This window comes from Balaenoptera physalus (assembly GCF_965194825.1).
Source record: "Balaenoptera physalus genome assembly, chromosome: 5".
Lineage (NCBI taxonomy): Eukaryota > Metazoa > Chordata > Mammalia > Artiodactyla > Balaenopteridae > Balaenoptera > Balaenoptera physalus.
In genome coordinates, this window is record NC_138884.1 from 23,614,598 (window position 1) to 23,639,684 (window position 25,087).

At 41.0% G+C, this 25,087-nt stretch overlaps 1 protein-coding gene and 1 long non-coding RNA gene across 3 annotated transcripts in view; one reads left to right on the forward strand and one right to left on the reverse strand.

Annotated features, from left to right (window-relative positions):
- Positions 1-247: 247 nt before the first annotated feature.
- Positions 248-5,166, reverse strand: LOC309661094. The gene is made up of 2 exons (XR_014263857.1): positions 5,047-5,166; positions 248-1,548 (listed from the first exon to the last, which is right to left on the reverse strand). It is a non-coding gene; the product is annotated as an uncharacterized lncRNA (long non-coding RNA).
- Positions 5,167-5,689: 523 nt separating this feature from the next.
- Positions 5,690-25,087, forward strand: part of DAPP1 (dual adaptor of phosphotyrosine and 3-phosphoinositides 1) — a 58,685-nt gene continuing 39,287 nt past the window's right edge. For both annotated transcript variants that reach the window (XM_082462362.1, XM_082462361.1), the window contains exon 1: positions 5,690-5,809. In XM_082462362.1, the coding sequence (XP_082318488.1) occupies positions 5,709-5,809 (101 nt within the window). In that variant the 5' untranslated portion in view covers positions 5,690-5,708. The remainder of the gene's footprint in view (positions 5,810-25,087) is intronic.

Consider the following 25,087-nt stretch of genomic DNA (forward strand, 5'->3'; position numbering starts at 1 on the left):
CCAGACTGCCCCTTCTGATTGTTTGGGTGAGACAATGCTTTGTTGTCGGGGGTGTCCTGTACACTGACGCTTGGAAGCACAGTGCACTAGATGCCGGTGGGCTCCCCGGGTTGGGAAACCAAAATGTCTCCAGATGCTACCAAACGTCCCTGGAGGGCAAAGCTGCCCCTAGCTGAGAACCACAGTTTTAAGAACTATGGATACTGTATTAGGATTCTCCAGAGAAACAGAACCAATAGCATGCATATATATAAAGAGGCTTATTATAAGGAATTGGCTCATCTGATTTGGAGGGCGGCAAGTACAAAATCTGCAGAGTGGGCTAGCAGACCGGAGACCCAGGAGAGCCGATGTTCTGCTTTGAGTTCAAAGACCATCTGCTGTAGAATCCGTGAGAACGATGTTACAGAAGAAGTCTGAAGGCAGTCTGCTGGAGAATTGTCTTGCTTCGGGGAGGCTGGTCTTTTTGTTCTGTTCAGGCCTTCAACTGATTAGATGAGACCCACTCAATTCTGAAGAACAATTTGCTGTACTCAAAATCCACCAATTTAAATGTTAATCTCACTAAAAATCTCCCTCCCTGAAACACCCAGAATAATGTTTGACCAAATATCTGAGCACCTTGTGGCCCAGCCAAGTTGACACATAAAATTAACCATCACAGATACATAGCTGTGAAGACGCTTAAAGTCACTGCCTCCTGAAGCTCACATTCTAGACGGTGACCCAGATGGTAAACAAGTGTTTCAGTTATCTGTCACTGGGTAACAAATCACCCCAAACTCTGTGGCATAAAACAGCAGCCATTTTATTATGTGCGTGTATTCCTTAGATCCCAAATTCCAACAGGGCATAGACGGGATGGCTTGTCTCTGCTCTTCAATGCTTGGGACTTAGTGGGACTCAGTCACTGGGAGTGACTCAGCTGGCTGGAGGCTGGAATCATCTGGAGCCTTCTTCAGTCGTGTGTCTGGAACCTGGCTGAGATGACTTGAGCTGGGTCTCCTGGGACTGTCAACAGAGCACACACAGGAAGCACTCCGTGACTTGGGCTTCTCCCGGCATGACAGCTGGGTTCCACAAGGGAACACTCTGGAAGGAAGGCCTGGAGAATGGGTGTTCAAAGAGACCAGGCTGAAGCTCAAGGCTTCTTATGACGACCTACCCTCAAAAGTCATGCAGTGTCACCTCTACCACATGCCTAGCTGACATCACCACTTGGCTGCTTTGTATTTCTCAATGACTAAAATTTACCTTTATGAACTATTTCCTGAGCGTCTGGGAGCCCACAGCTTGGGTCTGCTGATGTTATTTTTTCAGAATTTTAAATCACCGAGGAAACCATGTTTTCTGTAGGAATGCTTAGGAAAGTAAAATCCAACGTGTTTATATCCTTCCTTTCCCCTTCAGAGAAAATCCTTTCATTTGTTTCTGGTTTTCTGCTCTCCTGAGAGAGGAAGGGATTAGAGTGAAGTTTATACCTTGAAGTTGGCGAGTTATAGCCGCATACAGACAGCTTTATCCAATAAAGAAGCTAGGACTGGTTATCTAGACGAGAGAAGAAAATGAAATAGGGTCCCAGTTAATTCAAGACAACCAATTGCCTTGGCCTTTGATACTGTAGTAAGTGATCACATAATTGTGGCAGAGAACACAGAAGTGTCAGCTTGAAATAAAACTCCAACTGACATACTTTTAAAAGCAATATGGCAGCTGTGAGCTTGCCACAGAATTAGGAGGAGAGCTGGAAGACTTCCCTTTGGAAAGCCGGACTGCAGCTGAAAAACAATGGTTAGTTCTTTCTTCCTCTGCTGTTCCTCTGTTCCAATTTAATATGAAATGATAATTTCTTCTTTTTCATGGGTGGGGAGAACAGCCAGTGGGAAACAGAGTAAGAGTCCCTCAACCCCAAGCTATGGTAACCTCAGTCCATGGTAATCCCAAGCCATGGTTTCCCTTTACAGAATGTATCCTTTCTTTCCCACCAACATCAATGATGGAGAAGAGATCATGCTTATGTAACAGTTAACAGTTAACCAACCAAAGGAGCTAAAGGACCATTCCTTCTGTGCTGTGAAGAGCGTGAGTAGAGTTGCCATTGCCAGGTAACCAGGTGCAAAGCAACACTGTGTTATCTGAGCTTTCTGTAGAGAAAAATAAATTAGGAAAAGATTTAAAAGGGTCTTCAACCCGGAGGAATGGATAAGGAAGATGAGGTACATATATACAATGGAATATTAGCCATAGTAAAGAACAAATTAATGCCATTTGCAGTGACATGGATGGACCTAGAGATCGTCATACTGAGTAAAGTAAGTCAGACAGAGAAAGACAAATATCATATAATATCGCTTATATGTGGAATCTAAAAAAAGGGTACAAATGAACCTATTTACAAAACAGAAATAGAGTCACAGATGTAGAAAACAAACTTATGGTTACCAAGGGGGAAAGAGGGGAAGGGATAAACTGGGAGATTGGGATTGACATATATACATTACTATACATAAAATAGGTAACTAATAAGGACCTACTATATAGCACAGGGAACTCTACTCAATACTCTGTAATGGCCTATATGGGAAAAGAATCTAAAAAAGAGTGGATATATGTATATATATAACTGATTCACTTTGCTGTACACCTGAAACTAGCACAACATTGTAAATCAACTATACTCCAATAAAAATTAATTTAAAAAAATTTAAAAAAGAAAAACTTCCTTGAACAATTATAAGAAAAAAAGGGGGGGTCTTCAACCACATGGAACTCTTTCTTTTGAAAAAGTTCTTCTTAGGGTAGTCCCAAATGTTAGAAATTCAAATCTGGGGAATTCCCTGGCAGTCCAGTGGTTAGGACTTGGTGCTTTCACTGCTGGGGCCCAGGTTCAATCCCTGGTCAGGGAGCTAAGATCCTGAAAGCTGCATGGTATGGCCAAAAAAAAAAAAAAAAAAAATTCAAATCTGGACAAAATAGCTCTCCCTGAATCCTCTTTATGAGAAAATTGATGATTTGAGTGTGATAGTCATCCCGACGATGACTATCTTGATAACATTTATAACATTTCTTGAAAAGAAAATATTTTTCCAACAAAAAATAAGATGTTCCAAAATTGTTAAAACGCTCGATTGTTTGTGCCCATTTCTATGTGCAATACAGTGTGGAAAGAATTCAGTTCCATGAACAAGCATCAATGAAAAGAGAATAATGAAATAAGTAAGAAGTGAACTATGTGCTTTTAAAAAATATTCTTTGTGCTGGTTTGCAAAGTGTTTGAAAGCAAAAGTTGCAGTTTCTTTAATTAAAAGAAATAATGTAGCATGTGACCAATCTAATATCAAAAATATTACCAAATATTTTATGACTGTCCAGAATTTTATTGAAACCATCTAGTAATTCTGCGGCAACTGGTTCCCCTATGATGCTGAATGCATGCAGACTTAGTGGAGCAGGGGGGCGGTAGGGATGGGAGGGGTCCTGGGGAACATGGAATAAGTGACAAAAAGAAAGAATGACATCAAAGGAAAGGACAACAGATGGGATAGCAAAATGAGAAAGGGAGGGGACAGGAAGATTGAAAAGGGAATGAGGGTCATACAGAGTGAGGGAAGTCAGAAAGAGAAAAACAGATACCATATGCTAACACATATATATGGAATCTAAAAAAGAAAAAAAGGTTCTGAAGAACCTAGGGGCAGGACAGGAATAAAGACGCAGACATAGAGAATGGACCTGAGGACATGGGGAGGGAGAAGGCTAAGCTGGGATGAAGTGAAAGAGTGGCATGGACATATATACACTACCAAATAAATATAAAATAGATAGCTAGTGGGAAGCAGCCGCATAGTACAGGGAGATCAGCTCGGTGCTTTGTGACCACCTAGAGGGGTGGGATAGGGAGGGTGGGAGGGAGATGCAAGAGGGAGGGGATATGGGGATATATGTATACATATAGCTGATTCACTTTGTTATACAGCAGGAACTAACACAACATTGTAAAGCAGTTATACTCCAATAAAGATGTTTAAAAAATAAAAATATATTTAAAAAAAAAGAAAAGGGGATGAGGGTTGTCTTAGTAAATTCTGCTACTTTCCTAAAAAAAAAAAAAAAAAAAGGTGAGCAAAAGAAAAACCAGAATTTGCTTAAACAGGAACGGAATAGATACTAAAACCCTGAACAAAGAGTTGTAGAAGGGGAACAAGAACTCTGTCCGGCTCTCCCCCTATCTCTGCTGTGTTCACATTCAGCATCTCCCTGGCCAGGATTGGCCTCTGTTGCAAGTGGACACTGCGCTTCTCTCTGAACAAACTGTAGCCAAGAGAATTTTAAATGTTGATGTACCATCATTCCTGTGTGTTATCAGAACCCAGTCTCCACTCAGGAATCTCTCCCTGGCAGTCAGAGTAAGCCAGGGTCTCACACAGCACTGACAAACAGAGATCATAGGGAAGGACTGTAAGAAAAGCTAGAATAATGCCAGGGGCCGACCAGCCTCTCCTCTTGGAACAGCTCTGCCATCTTGGTTTCCTATAAAGTTTCCTCAAACTTTAACTCGCACAGGAGTCAACTTGGGGATCTTGTTTAAACGCAAATACTGGTTCAGAGGCGCTGGGATGAACCCAAATTCCGCATTCTAACATGCTCCTGGGGACGCGGCTGGTCCTCAGATGCACTGGGAGAAGTGAGTTATAGAGCACCGAGGTGAACCCTGAGTGAGTCAGGTGTGACAAGAGGGAGAGACAGAGAGAGAACAGGCGAGAGAGAAGCACACTCTCTCCTGCAGGTTACATACAGAGAGAGCACAGGAAGCGACATACGTTCTTTGTTCATTCATTACGGTACTTTGTCCAATTCCCCAGCATTCAGAGTGATGACAGTTTCCCTTCTGGACTTTTAGGCAGCTGGCATTCTCTACACATGAGTCTGGACACAGAGCGATACCAGCTGTAAGCCCAGGGAAGGAAGTGGAACTCGAAGACTCCAGGAGTTCTAACCTGCCCTGTTAGCTGGGCACCCGGCTGGCCCCCCTGCAGCTTTTCCTACCTTCTTCTCACCCAGTCCTTCTTCCACGGAGGAACGATAATTGTCTCTGAATCATGCTCAACCTGAACGTCAAGGGTATGCTGGAAAGCTTAGGTGACTGAAGCAGAAATATTGAGAAAGTGCTAAAAACCAGACTTCATGATGGAAGCTAGTGGTTTGAGTCTGATTTCTTTCCCCCTTTGAAAGATGTTCCTGATCCAGAAGCTTCCTCGATGCTCCTTATGTTTGTGGGTGAGACGGAAGGTGTACGTGATGGAGTGCATCCTCGGCAAACCAGAGGCAAATAGCACTAAGGAAAAACTATGGTTTGGCCTCACGAAGAGAGTTGGAATTAAGAGTCAATTTCAGTTGGAGCAGTTTGATCTTCATTTGCTTTGCCAGAAACTGCGTGTGGCATGATGCAGCGTGGGTGTCCTCAGAGGTGGCTACGTAGCTTTGCGTGTTTCCTGACGGACACAACACTCCTGCCAGCACCTAGGGGCCAGGGCGGGGAGTGTCAGTGGGAGGAGTAACCAAGTTTCACTTCCTTGCTGGTGGAGACTCAGCTCCAGCTGGCTTCTCTCGCAGTGGGGAGGGGAGGGCGTGAGGAGTAGCAGAACGTCTCTCTCTCTGCCTCTTACCCAGAGCACCTCGCAGGGGCTTAGCGGACGTGAGGCGTGCGAATGGGCAGAGCAGAATCTCTAGAAGGGAAAATGAGCACCCAGGATCCTTCAGATCTGTGGAGCAGGTCGGACGGAGAAGCTGAGCTGCTCCAGGACTTGGGGTAAGAGGGCAGGTCCCCTTTTCCAAGCGCTTATTGGGTGAACCTTAACTCCTCACTCCTACGCAAATGCTCATCTTGATGAATGATTATCTTTAGCACTCTTTCTCTCTGACACCCCAATCTTCTACCCTTTCCACTTTACTCATCTGTGTCTGTTGGGGCCCAATTCCACTGTGAAAGTATGGATTACCTTTCCGGATGTGAAAACAAGTAGGTGGAGAAAATGGGACAAAAAATATCAAATGCTGGACGTTCTTTGAGATTAGGGACAGAATTGGGCTGCAGTCGTGGTCGTTGCTGGGCTTCCTTGTTATTGATCTGGTCTATGAATAAATGTGCTATAAGAAGTTCTGAGCTCCAAGCTACTGACAGTAAGAGGGCTGCGCTGCTGGTGAGATAAACAGAAAGCCTAGACCCTACAGCAAGGGAGAGGGACTTTTTCAAAGGAGAAAGAACGAGGAAGTGTCTGCAGCAGTGTCCCATATGTGTTTCTTGCTCCGGACACTGCATTTGTGAGCTCTTGCATTCATGCATGTCTGTAAGGGCAACTTTGAGCCTTCTAAGTACTAACAAGTCAGGAAGAGGATAAACACTGCCCCAGACAGGTTACACATTTAGGTAGGAAGAGGCACTGTAGTCCCGTCTTTAAGAAGGGACCAGATGAGACAACGCATCAGGATACGTAATAAAAGAAGCAAATGTTACACAAGAGAGGGGTAGGGGATTTCCTAGAGAAACTGCTCCTTTCCCTTGAAGCACCTGGAATAGCCTGGTGAAGCTGATTTGGCTGTGATTCCCAAGAGGCGAGACCTGCACCTGCTGTCTCACTAAACAGCTCTGATCTTCACAAACACTCAAGGGCAGAGGAGCTGCGATCCTCTCCATCTTCCAAAGGAAGAAAACAAGCACCAAAGGGATTGAATAATTTGCCTGCGGTCACACATCAGTTACAAGTCGGGATTCCAATCTGCCAAGTCTATGTCCTTAACCAGAGAAAAACTAAAGTAGGGATGAAATCTCTCTGCCTCAAGACTGCAGAGATTGTATTTTGGGGTGTTGTAAGCGTTCTCAATAAGTCCTGTCTTTAGATTTTAAACTTGAGGTCTCAGAATTGAACTTTACCTTCATAGGGTAAATCAAACGTAACAGGCTAGACTTTTCAGTAAAGTAAACTCCCCTTATGGGGAGTCAGAGCTCCAGCACACCTCTAGCCTTCTAGACCAAATCCCCAAACTGCAGAGGTAAAATGTTCCCTGAGCATCCAAAATGGGTGTCACAAAGTCCAGGCACTAAAGCTGGACCCTGGGCTCTCACTTAGACCCGTATGAAGTTATTCAACTATCATTCTTTATGTGTTTGGTTATATGGATTCCCAGCCCACCATTGGTAGGAAGCCACAGAGGAGAAGAGAGACAAAGGAAATATTCAGCTCTGGTCCTTTAATTCAACAATCTTTGAGCCTAGGCTCTGTGCTTGAGTACCCTTGGCACTCACTTGGATGACAAACATGAACTAAACACTGTCTCTTCTCCCCACCTTAGTGCCCGTAGCAGGAAGCAACCTTAGGTAAAACCCACTAGGAAACAGAATTGTGTCTTCCCTCCATGTGCAGAGATGGACATTCAATACAACCCAGAAACACCCCAAAAAGGTGCTTTATGTCCATACTTCACTATTTCAGAAGGCCTGGAAATGTCTTAAACATTGGAAGACAGTTTCTGTAACAACAGGCAAGCTACAGTGGTCTAGGGAAGTTGCTCTACGGTTTCGGTTCTTAACCTTGGCTGTGCGCTAGAATTACCCAAGGAGTTTTTCAAAATTCCTGCCCAGGCCACACACCAGACAAATGACATCAGTATCTTGGGGGTGAGCGTTTTCTTTTTAAACTTTCCAAGTGATGTCAGAGCAAGACCAGGGTTGAGAATCACTGCATGGAATAGAAATCCATCAGAAGCACTGAGTAAATGGGCCCTTGTTTGTTGGATATATACCTGAATCTTAAAGCCATTAATAAACATTGACATTTCGTCTGTGGGTTTGGGAGCATTTGTTTAACAATTTTATTGAGGTATATTTTATAGATCATAGAGCTCACTCATTTCCAGTGTACAATTCAATAACCTGTAGTGCCTTTAAAGAGTGGTACAACCATCACCATAAATCAATTTTAGAACATTTTCATCCCCCCAATAAGAAACCTCAGAAGCATTTTTTTTAATATACTCAGTGGTGTGTTAATAAACCACCTGGGTGAGGGATAGCCCTGATTCAAGAGTCTGCCTGTTTCCCCGGTATAAATACTCCAATCACAGGCATTTTCAAGCTGCCAAGGGTTTAACAACAAGATTACAAAATTCCTGAGAATTTAATAATGGACTTGAGTTAGTACTTGTGCCTCTAGGACAATCCTGATATACCTCTCATAGGTCATAAGATCTGAGAAAACTTGAAAATGACCTGTTGCCTCTGGCAGAATTCTGAATGAAATGAAACTTCTTCTTTGAACCTCTAGGCTACTGGTTAGGTATAATCTACCCCCAAACTTCTAATTAATTCAGTTTTTAAAACGCTCCTTAAAAACAAAATGATTTAAAGCAGTTGATAGATAAAAAGTGGCTGGTTTTAATGCCTTCATTTTGAAATCGTTTTTAATAGGTTATCTGAGTAGTTAGGTAGGTTCTTACGTTTGTATTTTTGATAGATACAAACAGACAAGGTGGTGGTTAAATTAAAGAGATGGCATACATCTTTGTTCTTTGGTCCCATTTTTCTTCGGGTTCTGGAATCTGTAAGCTCTGCAAATTAAACCCTGCATTGTAACAAATCCATCCCCTGCCTTTCTAGGACACACACGACTTGCTCAGAAGACATTCTTTCTAAAGTACCTAAATCAAGCAACTCAGATGCATGTCTGTGTCTCATTTGCAGAGTATCAGTCTAAAAACACTTATTTTCCTTCATCCTAAACATATTAATGCATCCAGAAGCAAATGGGAGATAACACAATTTGCAATGGTTGCTCAGCTTCACTTACACGTTGGCCGAATGGGATGGGGGAGGGAGGGGCAAAGGCTGCGGAGAATGGTCAGTGAGAAGCAGGAGGTGTATTGGGAATAGAGGGCAGGCTGTGTGTGGCTTCCAAAATGAAACAACGGGGCTGTGAAACAAATAGTGAATATCTGAGACACCACCTAAGGAACAAACTAGGATAGAATTGCTAATCAGTTAACAATTTATGATTCCAGCAATTCTTTGATTATAACAAAGGCTCCTACAAAACAATGTAGTTTTGTATGTAACTACAAACTATATAACTACAGACACAAAAGGGATACTGTGAAATAAAAATATTTTAGCATATTTTTAAATATTCAAATTATCTAGTCAGACATATTCCTTCAAGCAAGAAATATAATAAATGTTCCCTTTTTTATATGTTTTCCCGTCTCAAATTTTATAAGGAAGTGTCTGTGTTTGGCTGTGCTGTCAGAGTCAAGAAAGTAGATTCTAAGCTCTGGATATTTAAGTAAATTAATTAAAAACTCTCTAATTTCTCTGCTGCTTCCCATATAAGAGAAGGTTAGAGCAGATCAGGGATCAGCAAACTTTTTTTGTCAGGAGCCAGGTAATAAATATTTTAGGCTTTGCAGGCTTTATGATTTCTGCCTCAGCTGCTCACATCTGCCATTGTCATGCAAAAACAGCCATAGATAACACAGAAACAGATGACTGTGACGGTGTTCAAACAAAATATTATTTAAGGACACTGAAATTTGAATTTCATACAGTTGTCATGAGTCATAAAATATTCTTCTTCTTTTTTCCCCCTAACCACTTAAAAACGTAAAACCATGCTTGGCTCACAGTCTACACCAAAACGTGTACCCTGGTAGGAACTGGCCCTCACGTGGTGGTTTGCTGACGACCCAGGGAATAAGTAACAATAACCAAAGCGAGTTCTTATGAAGAGGCAGGCATTTTGCATACAGGAGCTCTGGCCTTCAAAAGGTGTCTACGTTCCAGCTTTACACACGAGGAGACTCACTAGCAGAGAAATCAAGCTGCCTGGAGTCCCAGAGAATCCGGGTCCCAAGTCCATGCTTATTCCACCAAACCAGGTTGCCCTCCTGTTGTGAGGGTCATTTGCCGGCACCAGGTCGTTCACATCGTTTGGCCTTCACAGTAACACCATCAATACAGTATGATTATACTCATTTTATAGATGTAGAAGGTGGCTTCAGATCAGTCAAGTGAACTGTCCAGGTCACAGACCTCATAGGTGGTGCCCTGAGAGTGCCTAGGCGCATACTCCAAAGCTGACTCTCTCTCCACCGATGGAAGAAGGTACATCTTCTAAGAACGGCAATTTAGTAAGGGTTGGATGCTCACCATGTGCCAGGCACTATTTTAAGCCTTTTGCTCGTATGACTTATTAAATTCACACATCACTGCCAGGTAGATACTACCACTAGTGGCATTCCTGCTCACAAATGAGAAAAATGAAGGACAGAGCTTTTATCACATGCTCAAGATGACACGCTCATAAACCTTCAAATCCAGGAGTTTGGCTCCAGAGCCCACATGCCTCTCCACTAACACAACTTCCTGCTTATTATATCAGCACTGTTAGTGCTAGTGAGAACTGAGAGAAAAAAATGTTCTGTGATTACTACCACCAACACATTTTTTTACTAAAAGACATTATTCTTTCACATTCTTCACATAACAGACATGCATACAGAGCCAGGTCAATATCCTAATTCATCAGAACTTTTTTGAATTGTGTGTAGATTCCTTTCTTTGGGGGCTAGGCAAATCAAATAGGCTAAGAAAAGTATAGTAAATTCAAAGCTTTGAAGGAAGCTGTTTACAGAGCTGATACCAAGTAGAGCAAAAAAGCTTGTTCCTCTTCTGGGCACAATTCTGTAATCTTGGACTCTAAAAATGGAAGGTGATTCTCTTGTGGCCGAGCGAGAGTATGTAACTAGTGTACAGTTTGATCTCTGCTTGAACTAAAGTGAATTTCCTCTTCAGTTGTGTTTCTGTTCCTCTATGGGTAACGGTGACTTCCTTCTACTTACATGTGGAAATCTAGCCACACACGTTCTCCACATTGAGTGGGGTCACTTTGTTTCATTCATCCTCTTTTCCATTTATTCATAGACCCATCTGTTGAATGATGACACTATACAAGGCAGTGTGTGAGTTGCTGACAGTAAGAAGAAGTGGCTGTCCCCTGAAGGAGTTTACAGTGCAGAGGACAGAGAATGCACGAGTGGGTGGAGTTAGAATGCAGGATAGAGGGACTGAGGGTCATTGCAGTGTCTACATAAAGCACACAGCAGATGGCAAGAAAGAAGGAGATCATTGGATGTGGAGAAGATGGCCTTGGAACCTGTAGGAGTTTTGTCAGTTGAAGGCAGAGAATAAGACATTTTCTAAAGAGAAAATGGCATGAATAAAACAGTAAAAGTGGCAAAACATATGAATATTCAGAAAATTAAAAGTGTCCACATGGCCTCAGACCCTCCCAGTCCCTGGGACCCAGCAGTTACTCATCGTTCAGTCCTGTTCTGGTCTTTACCTCTCAGAGCGCCCACCTTCAGCTACATTCTATGAGAAAGCGTCCACCTGGCTTTCCTCTTCTAGTTTCTAGTGTCATAACCATACACTTAGCCTGTTTTGTTTTGTTTTTTAAGCCTGGGTTAATTTCTTGCCCCCACCAACTCCTCTCAATTATCCTATCAACGAGGATAAATTCCTAGTCTGATCCCCCATGCTCTGGCTCCTACTCCCTGAGATGGACCTGTCTGAACCCAACCACAGCCCACGTAGCTAAGTCTTGGCTGTCACTTGGTCACCTACAGATTCCCTGTGGTCCTGCTTCCCCGACTACTAGTGCCTGCTCCCGTTATCTGTTGTTAGACCTTCTTTGTTCAAAAATATTGAAATTTTAAAAAGCCTAAGGGCAATAACTTAATTTGTTTTGATAAAAGTATAGCTATGTAAGAGAATGTTGCTTTTGAGAGACACATGCTGAATTACTTAAGATTAAAGTGCTATGATATCTGTAACTTACTTTTAAAACATTCATCCAAAAATATGTGAAGGAAATCTGGCAAAAAGTTAAAAATTATTCCACCTAAAATATGGGTATTATTTAAATGTGGGTATTATTTATACTAATTTTTCTACTTTCTTGTATATTTGGAATTATTTATAATAAACACTTTAAAATAATAATAAAATGTATTAATTACTGAAAATTTGGTGAATAAAGAAGAGCACCAAAAATGTCAGCCCTGTACCACCACACAAAATGACATATTGCTCAACTTCTCTCCAGTCTTTAAAAAATATTTTTCTGTAAACACATACACACACACACACACACACGCACGTGCACGTAGATTGAATTGTGCTCGTACCATGCATATAATTTTGCTCTTACTTTCTGGTAGCATACATTTTCATCATCTGTTTCTTGTTCTTTCTCAAAGGAGGTTCTGGGTCTGGTCTTTCCCAGGCTATCCTGTTTCCCTGTATTAAAATTTGAATATTTAGATTGATCCAAATTCCAGAAGACCTTAAATAGATTGAGTTTGGACTTTGGTCAAACATCATTTGACAATATGTAATCATTGAATGTTTATAGGAACGTGGAACTACATGGTCATCATGGGGTTTTTTTAAGGTAGATTAATCTGGTAGTTGAGCATGATCAATAATAATGAGTCCAGAGACAATAAAACTAATGAGTGAGAGAGTTTACAGACTGGTGTATAAGAAACTAGAGTGAGGACCTGGGAATAGTAAGGAAGGAACAGGGGTGGAAGCCAGTAATTCTACTGAGCTAAAAACATAAGTGATTCACATCCAAATAAGAATGAGTTCTGCTTTTGTATATTTTTTCGGAATGGCATCAAAGAAGTTTTGAAAATCTTAATGGCATGAATTTCTTCTAATTTATCCATTGTTTGCTTTCTCATTGTAAATATCTAAAGTTGCCTGGGTCTCATGTGATTGCTTGTACGATTCTGACTCCCCACCAGTTGAGTCTATACTTTGGGTTAATTCTCTACATAATCTTAGAATCATTTTCTAGATGTCAGTCCTAAAGCCCTAAGACGTTTGGCCACCTGCTCTAGGCTGAGCACAGTACACTCTTTTTGACAGTGATCTCCTTAGGGGCAGGGTGGTAGTTTACTCATATTTGTCTATTCCATCCAAGCTCAGCACTTGACAAAGAGCAGATGTTTAAATATCTGAATTGTCCCAAGTTGGGTCAAAGCCAAGACCAGAACTCAAGGTCCCTGTCTTCAGCCCTCCACATCAACACTGGTGATGTTCTTGTATTTATTACCCTCAGACTCACTCAGTCCTCTTAACAAAAGTTTTTACTGCTGGGACAAATTGACGTTGGTTAGAGGCAGCATCTGAACAATGGAAGAGACAGGAGATAAACTAATGAAACAAAGATCTTTTTCTTACATCCCCCAAAGTTTGGGACTTTTTCCTAGAGTTATAGCTTCCTGAAAGTGACCTTCTCTGTCTCCTGTCCCAACCCACAATGGTAGGTTGTCAATGGCAACTACAATCCAAAGACAATTACCCTGAAGCAGCATTTTATGATGTATATAAGATGCAAGAATAACCACAGTAAGTGCAGAGTCAAGCTTGATTCCGCTCCGAGATGAGCCCTCCTGAGAGAGCATCTGGTTTAGGATCTCTGCCCAGGCATTCAAGTCCCCCTCAAGCTCTTATCCATGAAATAGTTTTTCTAGTCAGTCTCTGAGCTTTGGTTCCCAGTCCAAATCAAACATTCCCTGAGCCCCAACCACTGGAGGAGCAATGATGCTCTTTTGGTTTTACAGCCACTCGTGTACTGTGCAGGCTGACCTGGGGACTGGAGAGGACTTCTGCTGGAATGAGACGCAATTTGCCTCCCAACCCCCATCTCCCCATCCGTGACTCTGCCCGCGGGTCTCTCATGTCTCTGACAGCCCTGGGTGCATTGACCCAAGTCATGCTCTGTGGGTCTGTATCTTTCTCTCACTTTGGTTTCTCTGCCTCTGTCTCCTGGACCACTCTGATTGGGTCTCTACTTGTGTTCCCTAGGTCACTGTCCCTACGTGCTTCTGGCTAGCTACATGAGCCGCTGTGCCTTTCTCTTGTCTCTAGGTCTGAGTATCTCTCTTTCTACAGCTTTTGACTTATGTATCTCTCACTCTTTGTGCCCATCTGTGTCTCTGGATCTCTGAGTCTCTCTCTTTCTGTGTTTCCATCTCTCAGAACTTCTCTCCTCATTCATCAGGCTCCTTCAGGAACAAGTTTATCCTGGTTTCCAACTCCCACAGAATTATCATACCCCTTCAGTCTTGTTTCCCTGTAGCTGAGCCTTGACTCCCGCAAAAAAACACTTGGGGCCCCACCTTTAGTTCATTGTTTGACCAAATACTCACATACTCTGCCTCTGTCATCACTCAGGTATGCTTCCTAAAGCCTGGGGCAGCTGGCCTCACCATTTAGCTCTGCTATTAGCATTTGTAAATGTGGACATTTAGAACTGCAATGTGGAAAGCCTCAGACAAGCTGGTTCCATCACGGAAACCTCCTGATTGCAAAGACTATGGTCTTTCTTCAGCCTCCCCTATGTATCACACTGCGATACATAGAACTTTCAAACTTTTTGCAAAGCCTCTCCTTGGTTCTCTCCTTGGTCAGGGTCCATTTGCTATGATCAATGGAAAGGTCAGCCCACATTTGTGAACAGGGGACTTAACATGCTTATGTGGTCAACACCACGTTGTCACATAATATACGCCACTGCCTGACTATAATACAAATTGCCGCACTGATAGTTTTTGAGCTAAATAAGACATTTCCTGTTCCTTAATCCATGATTTCTGATGTCTTAAAGAGTCAAGCGTTTCATGTTTTCATGAAGTCAAAGTGTCTAGCACCAACACTGTGAACAAATGTACACAAAGGCAATCAGCTGTAAAGCAAATCCCATGGAGTGACTCAAGTGCTGAGGACACATGAGCCCAAGTTAAGATTGCTTAGATTGAGATTGCCTAATAGATTCATTTTTTATTCTATTATCATTGTGTTAGCAGGATTCTGAGGCCAAGCACAGACTTAGCAAGCAAGAAGACAGATCAATGAGCTGTGCTATCCATGGCCTTAAGAAAAGCTCTGTTATCCACAGCATCATAGGTTATGCATTTGCCATCTTTGGTCTAGAGAGTTCAGAAAGTGTGTCAGCGTCATTCAAAAGTGAAAATAAGTTTGAAAATGAAAAAAAAAGTGAAAATTCTCCAAAGAAGAGAGCTTTTGTTGGCTGTTCAACTCCAACGCCTGTTAGCTCTTTTTACACAATTAGGAATTTCTATTATTGCTTTGGGTTGAAATGTATGTCCTCTTTATAAGCCTGAAGGGACAGAATCTAGGTTCTATGTCACTTCTCTTTGCCAGGAAGGGGAAAAATATGTCATTAAATATATGAATAATCTGTAAACGTGGGTTACTAAGAAATTTTCTCCCCAAGATGTATGTAATCTAAACGGATGTATGGCTCATGTTTTAACATGCAAGACTGATTTCTGTGCCCACTTGTTCTTCCAGTCTTGTTTTGCATTACTCCTCAACATAGACCCTCTGTTCCAGGTAGGCATTGTGTTTCCTGTATACACCATGCGTATGTCAACCTCAGTGCCTTTGCTTATGCTACTGCTCTGGTTGGAATGCTTTTTTCTCTCACACTTGATGAATTCTATATCTATTCTTCAAGTTCCAACTCATGGTATTCCTCCTCCATGAAGTTTTCCCTGATCATTTCATCCCATCACGGGCTCTTCCTTCTATACCATTTACTGCCCCCATCACTAAGATGGCAGCTATTTGGGGATTTTTTTTTGATGAAATTTGCCACAGATCCTTCTCGTTTCCTCTAAGTACTTATTTCCTAAGTACTGTAAAGCTCCTTAGTACATTCTTTGCTCTCTTTGTCCCGCTTTTAGATACCACACTCTGTACACTCAAACCATCAAGGTTACTGAAATGAGTTAAAGTTTTTAGGACCAAGGGTTCTTCAGCTCCATGCTTCTCAAACGCTAAACTGCATAGCAATCATGTGGGGCTCTTGATAAAAGCAGATTATAATTCAGCAGGTCTAGGAGGCCTGCAAATGTGAATTCCTAACAAAATCTCAGGGTATTGAGTGGAAAGGCTTCACATTGTTTTTCAAACACCAGGTACAACCCAAGAGTGTTCTTAAAGTTAATTTAGTGGGTCACAATCAATATTTGTTAAAAAGAAATAGAAAAGAATATAGTAAATAGTGTTTAGGAGAATAGTGTTGTTTCCTATAACACTTTTTTTTTTTTGTGTACGTTTATAATGTAAGTGTGTGTGTGTGTGTGTGTGTGTGTAGAGAGAGAGAGAGGCAAAAGAGAGGAAGGCAAAATGTATTTTATACTATGGGCCAATTCGAAAAGTTTGAAAGCCTCTCCTTTAAAGGACAGAGCAGAATGAGATATAAACTTGTATCAGCAAATTAAGACAATGAAACCGATTGGGATAAGAAACTGTGAAGGCTCCAATAGGCCGGGGCAATTTCCCAGAAGGTTCTAACACAAAGGGCACGGGAACGAGAGAAGAGGCAGAACTGAGGACCAGCTTTCTGGATCAAGCCCGACTGCTTTCTCTGTGGTTGATCTTATTTCCTGTATCTTACTGAGAGGCAGCTATGAAAATTCTTTAGTGGGTGGGTGTTTCCTGATTTGTTACTGTATCATGGGAGGGATAACGCCACTCTTTCCTTCAAGGCCAGCTGTGGGTTTGATAATCTCATAAACCCAGTACAAATATTCTTTGGAAGCTTGATGAGCCTCTGCTGACTATTAGCCTTGAGACTTATTTATGACGATGTGTGGACCTTGGGCGAAAAGGAAAATACAACATCGCTTCGAAAGTGTTGTTATAAAGAGTAATTTCTTGCTCTTTTTTCCTTCTTCAGAGAAAATGAGACAGAAAGGCTTTTTTTTTTTTTTTAAGTTTCAGGAGAATGAACCCTATCCCAAATAGCAGAGAAGTCATATTCCCAGCACGCAGTATAGTGTCCAGCATATTCATAATATGTTGTATAAATAGCAAAGTTTTTACCTTGTTCTCTTCTGCAAAAGTTAAAGAGTCATATGAGAAGTTTATTAAAGAAGTCAGTGTTCCAACATGAAAATAAGAGAGTTTTCCTACCAGGTGTTATTATTGGTCACCTTGGCAGATGAGAAAGACAGAGGTTGCTATTCGTGTGGTGTCACATAGCGAACGCGCCAGAAGCCATTGAAGCAGAAGGACTCATCGCTAAGGAAAAGAGTGGAGACAAAGGCCAGCTCTCACCTCGCAAAATTTTCACTGATACTGCATGGGTGTCTGTGACCCAGGTTAGCTGCTTATTAGCATTCCTTTCTGCTTGGCAGTTCCCAGGAGCAAAAAGGTTTCTTATTGCACTTAATTCTAAAAACATCACCTTTCTAATGCAGCTGGGGGAGAAGTGGCAGAGCCGCAGAGGAAGATGACTTGCTTGGGGGTTTTAATCCACAGCAGGTCTAGCGTGAATCAGCAGCATGATGCAACTGTCAAGAAACGAATGCAATCTTGGGTTGCCTTACAGCGTACCTGGCAGCCAGAATGGGGAGATCCTGTGGGGCTTTGTTTTGCACGTCAGATCTTACCTTGAAGATAGATTTTGAAAATTTAGAAGGTATTCAGAGGAGATAAGTTCTCTGGGTGATCAAGGGACTGAAAATCTATTGTAAAAGGAGAAGTTGAAGATGATGGACACAAAAGAGAGAACATTCTAAATGTTTCTAACTATTTGTATAAGTATCATCTATATAAACCCAAGAAGTAGCTCTGAGACCATCTGTTGAAAGCCGTACAGCAAGAAAACGTTAATTTGATATATAGGCAAGAGTTTTCTGGCCATCAATCATGGAAGTATGGAATGGGCTTGCCTGGGAAGTAGTGAGTTCCGCATCATTAGTAATATGTAAACAAAGATTGAATAAGGGTCTTATTAGGGTTTAGACTTTATTCACACACTGTACAAAAATCAGAAATATAAACCAAGCTGCTGGTTGTGATTTTCTCTGCGATGAGGGATTATATGTGGCTTTTATTGACTAAGTTAAACAGTTTTAATTATTTAATTTTTTAAAAAATAAAAAGCAGACATGGCTTTTTTTTTTTTTTTTTAATTAATTTATTTATTTTTGGCTGTGTTGGGTCTTCGCTTCTGTGTGAGGGCTTTCTCTAGTTGTGGCAAGCGGGGGCCACTCCTCATCGCAGTGCGCGGGCCTCTCACTATCGCGGCCTCTCTTGTTGCGGAGCACAGGCTCCAGACGCGCAAGCTCAGTAATTGTGGCTCACGGGCCCAGTCGCTCCGCGGCATGTGGGATCTTCCCAGACCAGGGCCCGAACCCGTGTGCCCTGCATTGGCAGGCAGACTCTCAACCACTGCGCCACCAGGGAAGCCCCAGACATGGCTTTTATAATCACCAGAAGTGAGAGTGTGAAGCCAATGAAGCTTCAGCTTCAGGTCCTCTGCCTTGCACAGACCCTAGTGATGTAGTTAAAATAAATGTAGTCAACTCAAAGAGTATTTAAGATTAATCCCTGAACATTAAAATTTTAAATACCCTGAAATCTTACAGCTCATTTATGAAAGAAATTTGATAGAGGTTCTCAAATTTTCCAACGGTCCTAAAAACTTCATTAGCAATATCATATCGTGAAGTTGAAAATAACTTTTCTATGCTATCAATAATTTTTAAAAAACATTATAGGTGAAAGACTGAATTCTTATTCTATTCTCTATATAGAAAATCGTAGTATACAATTGTTTTTAGATGAAGAAATAACCAGAGATGACATGGCCAAAAGTATAGAGAAAAAAAAGTATAGGGGTATGTAAACACTTAATTAATGAATATAAGTTGTTTTCTCAGTTTTGAAATGTTTGTGATATTTGTCAGTTTTTTATTTTATTTTTTTAATTTGTGATATAATTGACGTATAACATTATATTCGTTTCAGGAGTAAAATAAATATAAGGATTTGATAATGTATATATAGCAAAATGACCACTGCAATCACTCCAGTCAACAACCATCACCACACATGGTGAACAAAACTTTTTCTTCCTGTGATGAGAGCTTTCAAGATCCACTTTTCTAGCAACTTTCAAATAAGGAATACAGTATTATTAACTGTAGTCACCAAGCTGTACATTACATCCCCATGACTTAGTCATTTTATAACTGGAAATTTGTACCTTTTGGTACCCTTTACTCATCTCACTATCCCTTCCTCCCCCACCTCTGGCAACCAGCAATCTGTTCTCTCTATCCATGAACTTGGTTTTTCGTTTGTTTTTTGTTGTTGTTTTATTTTTACTTATTTATTATCTTTTCATAGTTAAAGCTTGGTGAATTTTTATTCTTTTTTAATCAAAATATAGTTGACATACAATATTATGTTAGTTTCAGGTGTACTACATAGTGACTTGACATCTGTGTACATTATGAAATGATCGCCATGCTAAGTCTAGTAACCATCTGTGCCCTACAAAGTTATTACAATATTATTGACCATATTCCTTATGCTGTATATTACATCCCTGTGGCTTATTTATTTTATATCTGGTCGTTAGTACCCCTTAATCTCCTATACATAGTTCACACACAACCCCCTCCCTTACGGCAACCATACATTTGTTTTCTGTATCTCTGAGTCTGTTTGAGTTTAGTTTAGTTTGGTTGGTTGTTTTGTTTTCCGGATTTCTCATATAAGTGAGATCATACGGTATCTACCTTTTTCTGTCTGACATTTCCTTTAGCATAATGCACTCAAGGTCCACCCATGTTGTCAAAAATGGCCAGATTTCACTCTTTTTATGGCTGAATATATATACATATATAAAGCATTTTCCTTATCCATTCATCCATCAATGGACATTTAGTTGTTTCCATGTCTTGGCTATTGTAAACAATGCTGCAATGAATATGGGGGTGCATATATCTTTTCTAATAAGTGTTTTAATTCTCCTCAGATAAATACCTGGGAGTGGTATTGCTGGGTCATATAGTAACTCTATTTTTAACTTTTTGAGAAACCTCCCTACTGTTTTCTATAGTGGTTGCACCAATTTACATGTCCACCAACCTTTTCTCCACATCCTCACCAACACTTGTTAGTTCTTGTCTGTTTGATGATGGCCATTCTAACAGGTGTGAGGTGGTATCTCATTGTGGTTTTGATTTGCATTTCCCCGATGATTAGTGATGTTGAGCATATTTTCATATATCTGTTGGCCATCTGTGTGTCTGTTTTGGAAAATGTCCATTCAGATTTCTGCCCATTTTTAAATCGGATTGCTTTGGATTATTTGTTTTATTGCTATTGAGTTGTATGAGTTCTTTATCTATTTTGAATATTAACCCATTATCAGATATATGATTTGCAAATATTTATTCCCATTCAATAGGTTGCCTTTTGTTGATGTCAGCTTTTAAAATTTGTAATCTATTGTGATTTCTCATTCTAAATAATTATTCTTTTCTTTTTTTGGTAATTTTATACTAATTTTCTTACAGAGACTTCCAAATTTTGTAAGTTTCAAGCCCCTTAAAATTTGACTCTTCCATCTAATAATCAGAAGAACAAAATAAAAAAATGTTAAACACAGTCCCAATTACAGGAACTTTAGGCCCGTGCAATTAGGACTCTATGTAATGAGCTATTGTATATGCGTATTAATCCACAAAAAGCCGTGTAGACATCAGCCGAGGAACTGTCAGCATCCAGGGCCCAGTATAAGACAGCATCAGTCTCCTCCCAGCTTCGTCTCACCATGCCTGACTGCTGCCCTTTGGCACTCACCTGAATTACTCACCCCACGATGCAGGGCTCTGACCCTGTACATACCTGGCATTCTGTTGCTTCTTGGCCTTTGTTCCTGTTATTCCCTTTGCACAGAATAGCTCCCTGAACGATTGTCACTCCATATCCCACCAGACTTTAAATAGAGAAAAAGTCTCTCTCTCCCTCCCCGCAAATGCTAGATCATTTCCAGTGTTCAATAAACAATAGTTGAATAAGTAAATTAAGTAAAATATTTAAATAAAGCCAACATTAACAGGGCCCCGGAGGTTGGATCAAGGTAGACATACAATTTTCTTTTTTTCAAATTTTAGTTACCCAATTAATATATGCGTGTATTTTATTTTATTTTTCATTAGAACAAGCTAAATTAGGAAAATCTGATTGAGCTAAAGTCCCCTTTAACAACGCCCTCAATCCTGGTTCCTTCTTTTAAGGACCAAACTTATGAGTTTGGTGTGTATTTTATCAGACTTCTATTTTGTGCTTTTATATATTATTATATGTGTATGTGTTGTATTGTTTGGAGGGAATGAGAGAGATTTTTCAAAATTAAGTGGTTTCAGACTATACCTGCCACCAGTTCCTCTAACTTAACAGTATGTTTTGGGATCTGTCAACTCTGATGTGCGTGGACACAAATATTCACTCCGTGTTTCTCCGTGGGGGAGTGATTAGCATTCTGAGAGGGACAATTCTCAGTTGTTCAGGACTGCATCGGCCATCAGAGGGTGGTAATCATTCCTGGTGCCCCCTCACAATGTGTTGGTAGCACCCAACCCCCTGCCTTTAGCATTTGGCAACCAACAACGCTCTTAGCTTTTCAAACTCTTTCGGTTAACTTTTAACATAATCGCATCCTATGAGCACTCACTGCACTGCACTTATCTGTCATCTCACTGTTGGTGGATATTTAGGATGGCTCCTAATTTTTATTCTCACAAACGCTCTGCAGTAGACACCTTAATTCACACTTCCTTCTGTGTACGTGTGAGTGTTTCACTAATAAGCCACCAGAAGTGGAGTCGCTGGTCATGTGTGCATGTCCAGTTACACTAGATGTGCTAAGTTCCCCTCCAACTTAAACACCTGCCAACAGTAGATGATAATATCCATGGCCCCCAAATTCTCCAGAACTTAATACCAACCCTTCAATTTTAGCTGATCTGGTGGATTACAAAGGTACTGCATTGTTGTTTTAATTTGCATTTTTCTGATTAATAGTGAGACTGTTTATTTGAAATACATATTTCCTCTTCTGTGAAAGACTTTCATTTTCTCTTCTGTATGTGTACATATTTTAATTTTTACTACATATGTTTTATAATCAGAAAAAAATAATGCACACTTTAAAAAATAACTTACATATTCTTCAAGGCCTACTTAGATGTTGGGTCATTCAGAAAATGGCCTTGGGGCTTCCCTGGTGGTGCAGTGGTTGAGAATCTGCCTGCTAATGCAGGGAACACGGGTTCGAGCCCTGGTCTGGGAAGATCCCACATGCCACGGAGCAACTAAGCCCGTGAGCCACAACTACTGAGCCTGCGTGTCTGGAGCCTGTGCTCCGCAACAAGAGAGGCCGCGATAGTGAGGGGCCCGCGCACCATGATGAAGAGTGACCCCCACTTGCCGCAACTAGAGAAAGCCCTCGCACAGAAACGAAGACCCAACACAACCAAAAATAAATAAATAAATTAACTAATAAAAAATGGCCTTGATCTTTCTTCCTATAACCCCCACTGGATACTTTACTCTCTCTTGGATGTAGTTTGCAAAGTACTTGTCTTACTCTCTTGACTAGATTAATGGTTTCTTGAGGCTCAGCCTGGGTTTGTGTTCCCTTTGACCTGCCTACTACAATGCCTTGCACAGATTTGAACTTAATAGATAAAGATTTATAAAGTCAAATGATAGAAGATAGAGAAGGTTAACTGTGGGAAAACTACCAGCTGAATAAGACTGTATTTTCAACCTTTCACTCTTCATGTACACAGTCTTGAACCATCCTTACCAAAGATGGACATATTCCTGCAAAGGGTATGTAATGTTATTTGGCTTTATAGTCAATTCCCTGGAAGATATGCTGATCTGAAGTTCCTAGGAAAGGATGCTTAACTCAGTTAAGACAGGGAGTTTAGGTATTTGTGGAAGAGTTGTTTGGGGCGTGAGGGTCCTCACTGCCCTGCAGACATCATGAAGCGTAGGTGCTGCCTGGAAGCCTCTGTCTTAGGTTTGCCCAGGCCCAGGACTCCGTGAAAACTGTGACAGTGATGTTGACTCAACCAAGTGATGTTTCTCACCCAGAAATTAACACTCCCTGACATGTTCCAAATTAGAGCACAGTGTGATCCTTCTTGCTTTATATTCAAGGATTTCTTATGTGTTTATGATATATAGCTACTGTTTAAAAGATTACCATAAAAAAGTTCTCAGTAAAAACTGTCGCCAAGCTAGAATGATCAGAATTCTGTAAATGCTTTAGACAGACATCAGATCTTGTTGAAAAGAATCCCAAGGAATGTCCAAATTCTTTACATTTAGAATTTTGTTGATCAAATTTTGTTGCTTCAAGAGACTTCCCTGGTGGTCCAGTGGTTAAGATTCTGTGCTTCCAATGCAGGGGGCGCGGGTTTGACCCCTGGTGGGGGAACTAAGATCCCACACACTGCGCAGCCAAAATAAATAAATAAATAAACAAATAAACAAATTTTGTTGCTTCCAATAAGTAATCTATTGGCTCAAACTGAATGGTTTGCTGAAATGTTCATTCAAAAAATAATTATAGGCAAAATGTATTTAAGAACTTGTGACCTCGTAGAGATTTCACTTATCAAAAGGAATTAGAATTTTGTCTGTAACCAAACCTGAAGTTTTTGATAGCCTCACTTTTAGCTCCTCCAACTGCCCTTTTTTAAAAAAAAAAAAAAAGAAGTATAATGGACATACAACATACTAGTTTTAGGTTCCAATTGTCTTTTGTAGGAATTTCATTCCGTGAAGATTTGAGCATGTCTGGGCATTAGTCCAATGAATGGGTAAATAAGTCAATGGGATTTCTTATAAAATGCTTTGCCTTGCCATTGCTTTCAGCTAGCAAGCACATTTCTAACACAGGATGGAGGCATCTCTGCCCCAAAGAGGAAATGTGTTAAAGAAGCAGATATTAGGAAATGCAGATTTAGAAAACTGGTAGCTTGGAGACCCATGTAGAAACTTCCTTCTACATTTGGTCTTACGTTTAATTTTTATTATCAGGTGAAAATATCGTGCCACAGGGACATCCCAGTAGGATCCCTCACCCCCAGATCAGGGGTCTTCCTTGTACACCATGCACATCTCTTTAACAGTACTTAGTTCACTGACATTATCAATATTTGTGTAATTGCTTGTGTCCCCTTCCCCTCCACTGCTCTGGACCGTTGGTCTTTTGCAGCAGCTACTGTCCCCAGGACCTAGCTTTCTCTTATCTGCAGTAAGTTGAAAGTAATAAACAATTATATTTGAGCAACAAGAAAATCACGCCACAGAAGATACATCGCAAGTTATGGCTTTGTGGATCTCAATGGCTTCATGACAACTCCTAATGTGTTTTGAGCCCTGCTGTTTGCCAAGCCTGTTTTGACCATTTCATATGTGTTAATGTGAGCAGGACTTAACAACTGGCCCACAAGGTACAACTGTTATTAATTCTATTTTAGAGGTGAGAAAACGGAGACTCGGATTGGTTAGGTAACTCGCCCACGGTGGTACAGCTAATAAGAGGTGCCACCCAGATCGGGACTCAGGCTAAGTGACTGCAGAGCCCACAGTCCTCATTACCACACTGAACTCTCTCTACCAGCTCATTAGAAAGAACGGGAAAGAACTGTCATTAGGAAACAGGAGTGAGGTGCACAACAGTGTGCCTGGAATGCTCTATTTCCATAGAACTGCGGCAGCGGACAGGCCTGAACGCCTCTACATGCGCGGGACACCTCTTAGGAGGAAGCACAAAAAATGGTTAACGGTGGGGTCCTCTGGGGAAAGGAACAGGGGGACTGAGGGTTAAGGGAGAGAAAAAAGCTTTATGTTCATTATGTTTTCTTTTGAACTACGTAGATTTTTTTTTTTCTACTGTGGATATATTTTACCTTTTCTGATGTGTTTCTGTTTTCTGGTTTTTGGTTTTTATTTTTATTTTTTAATTTTTTTTTGGGCTACATTGGGTCTTCGTTGCTGCGCGTGGGCTTTCTCTAGTTGCGGCAAGCAGGGGCTTCTCTTGCTGCGGAGCATGAGCTCTAGGCGCGCGGGCTTCAGTAGTTGTGGCACGTGGGCTCAGTAGTTGTGGCTCACGGG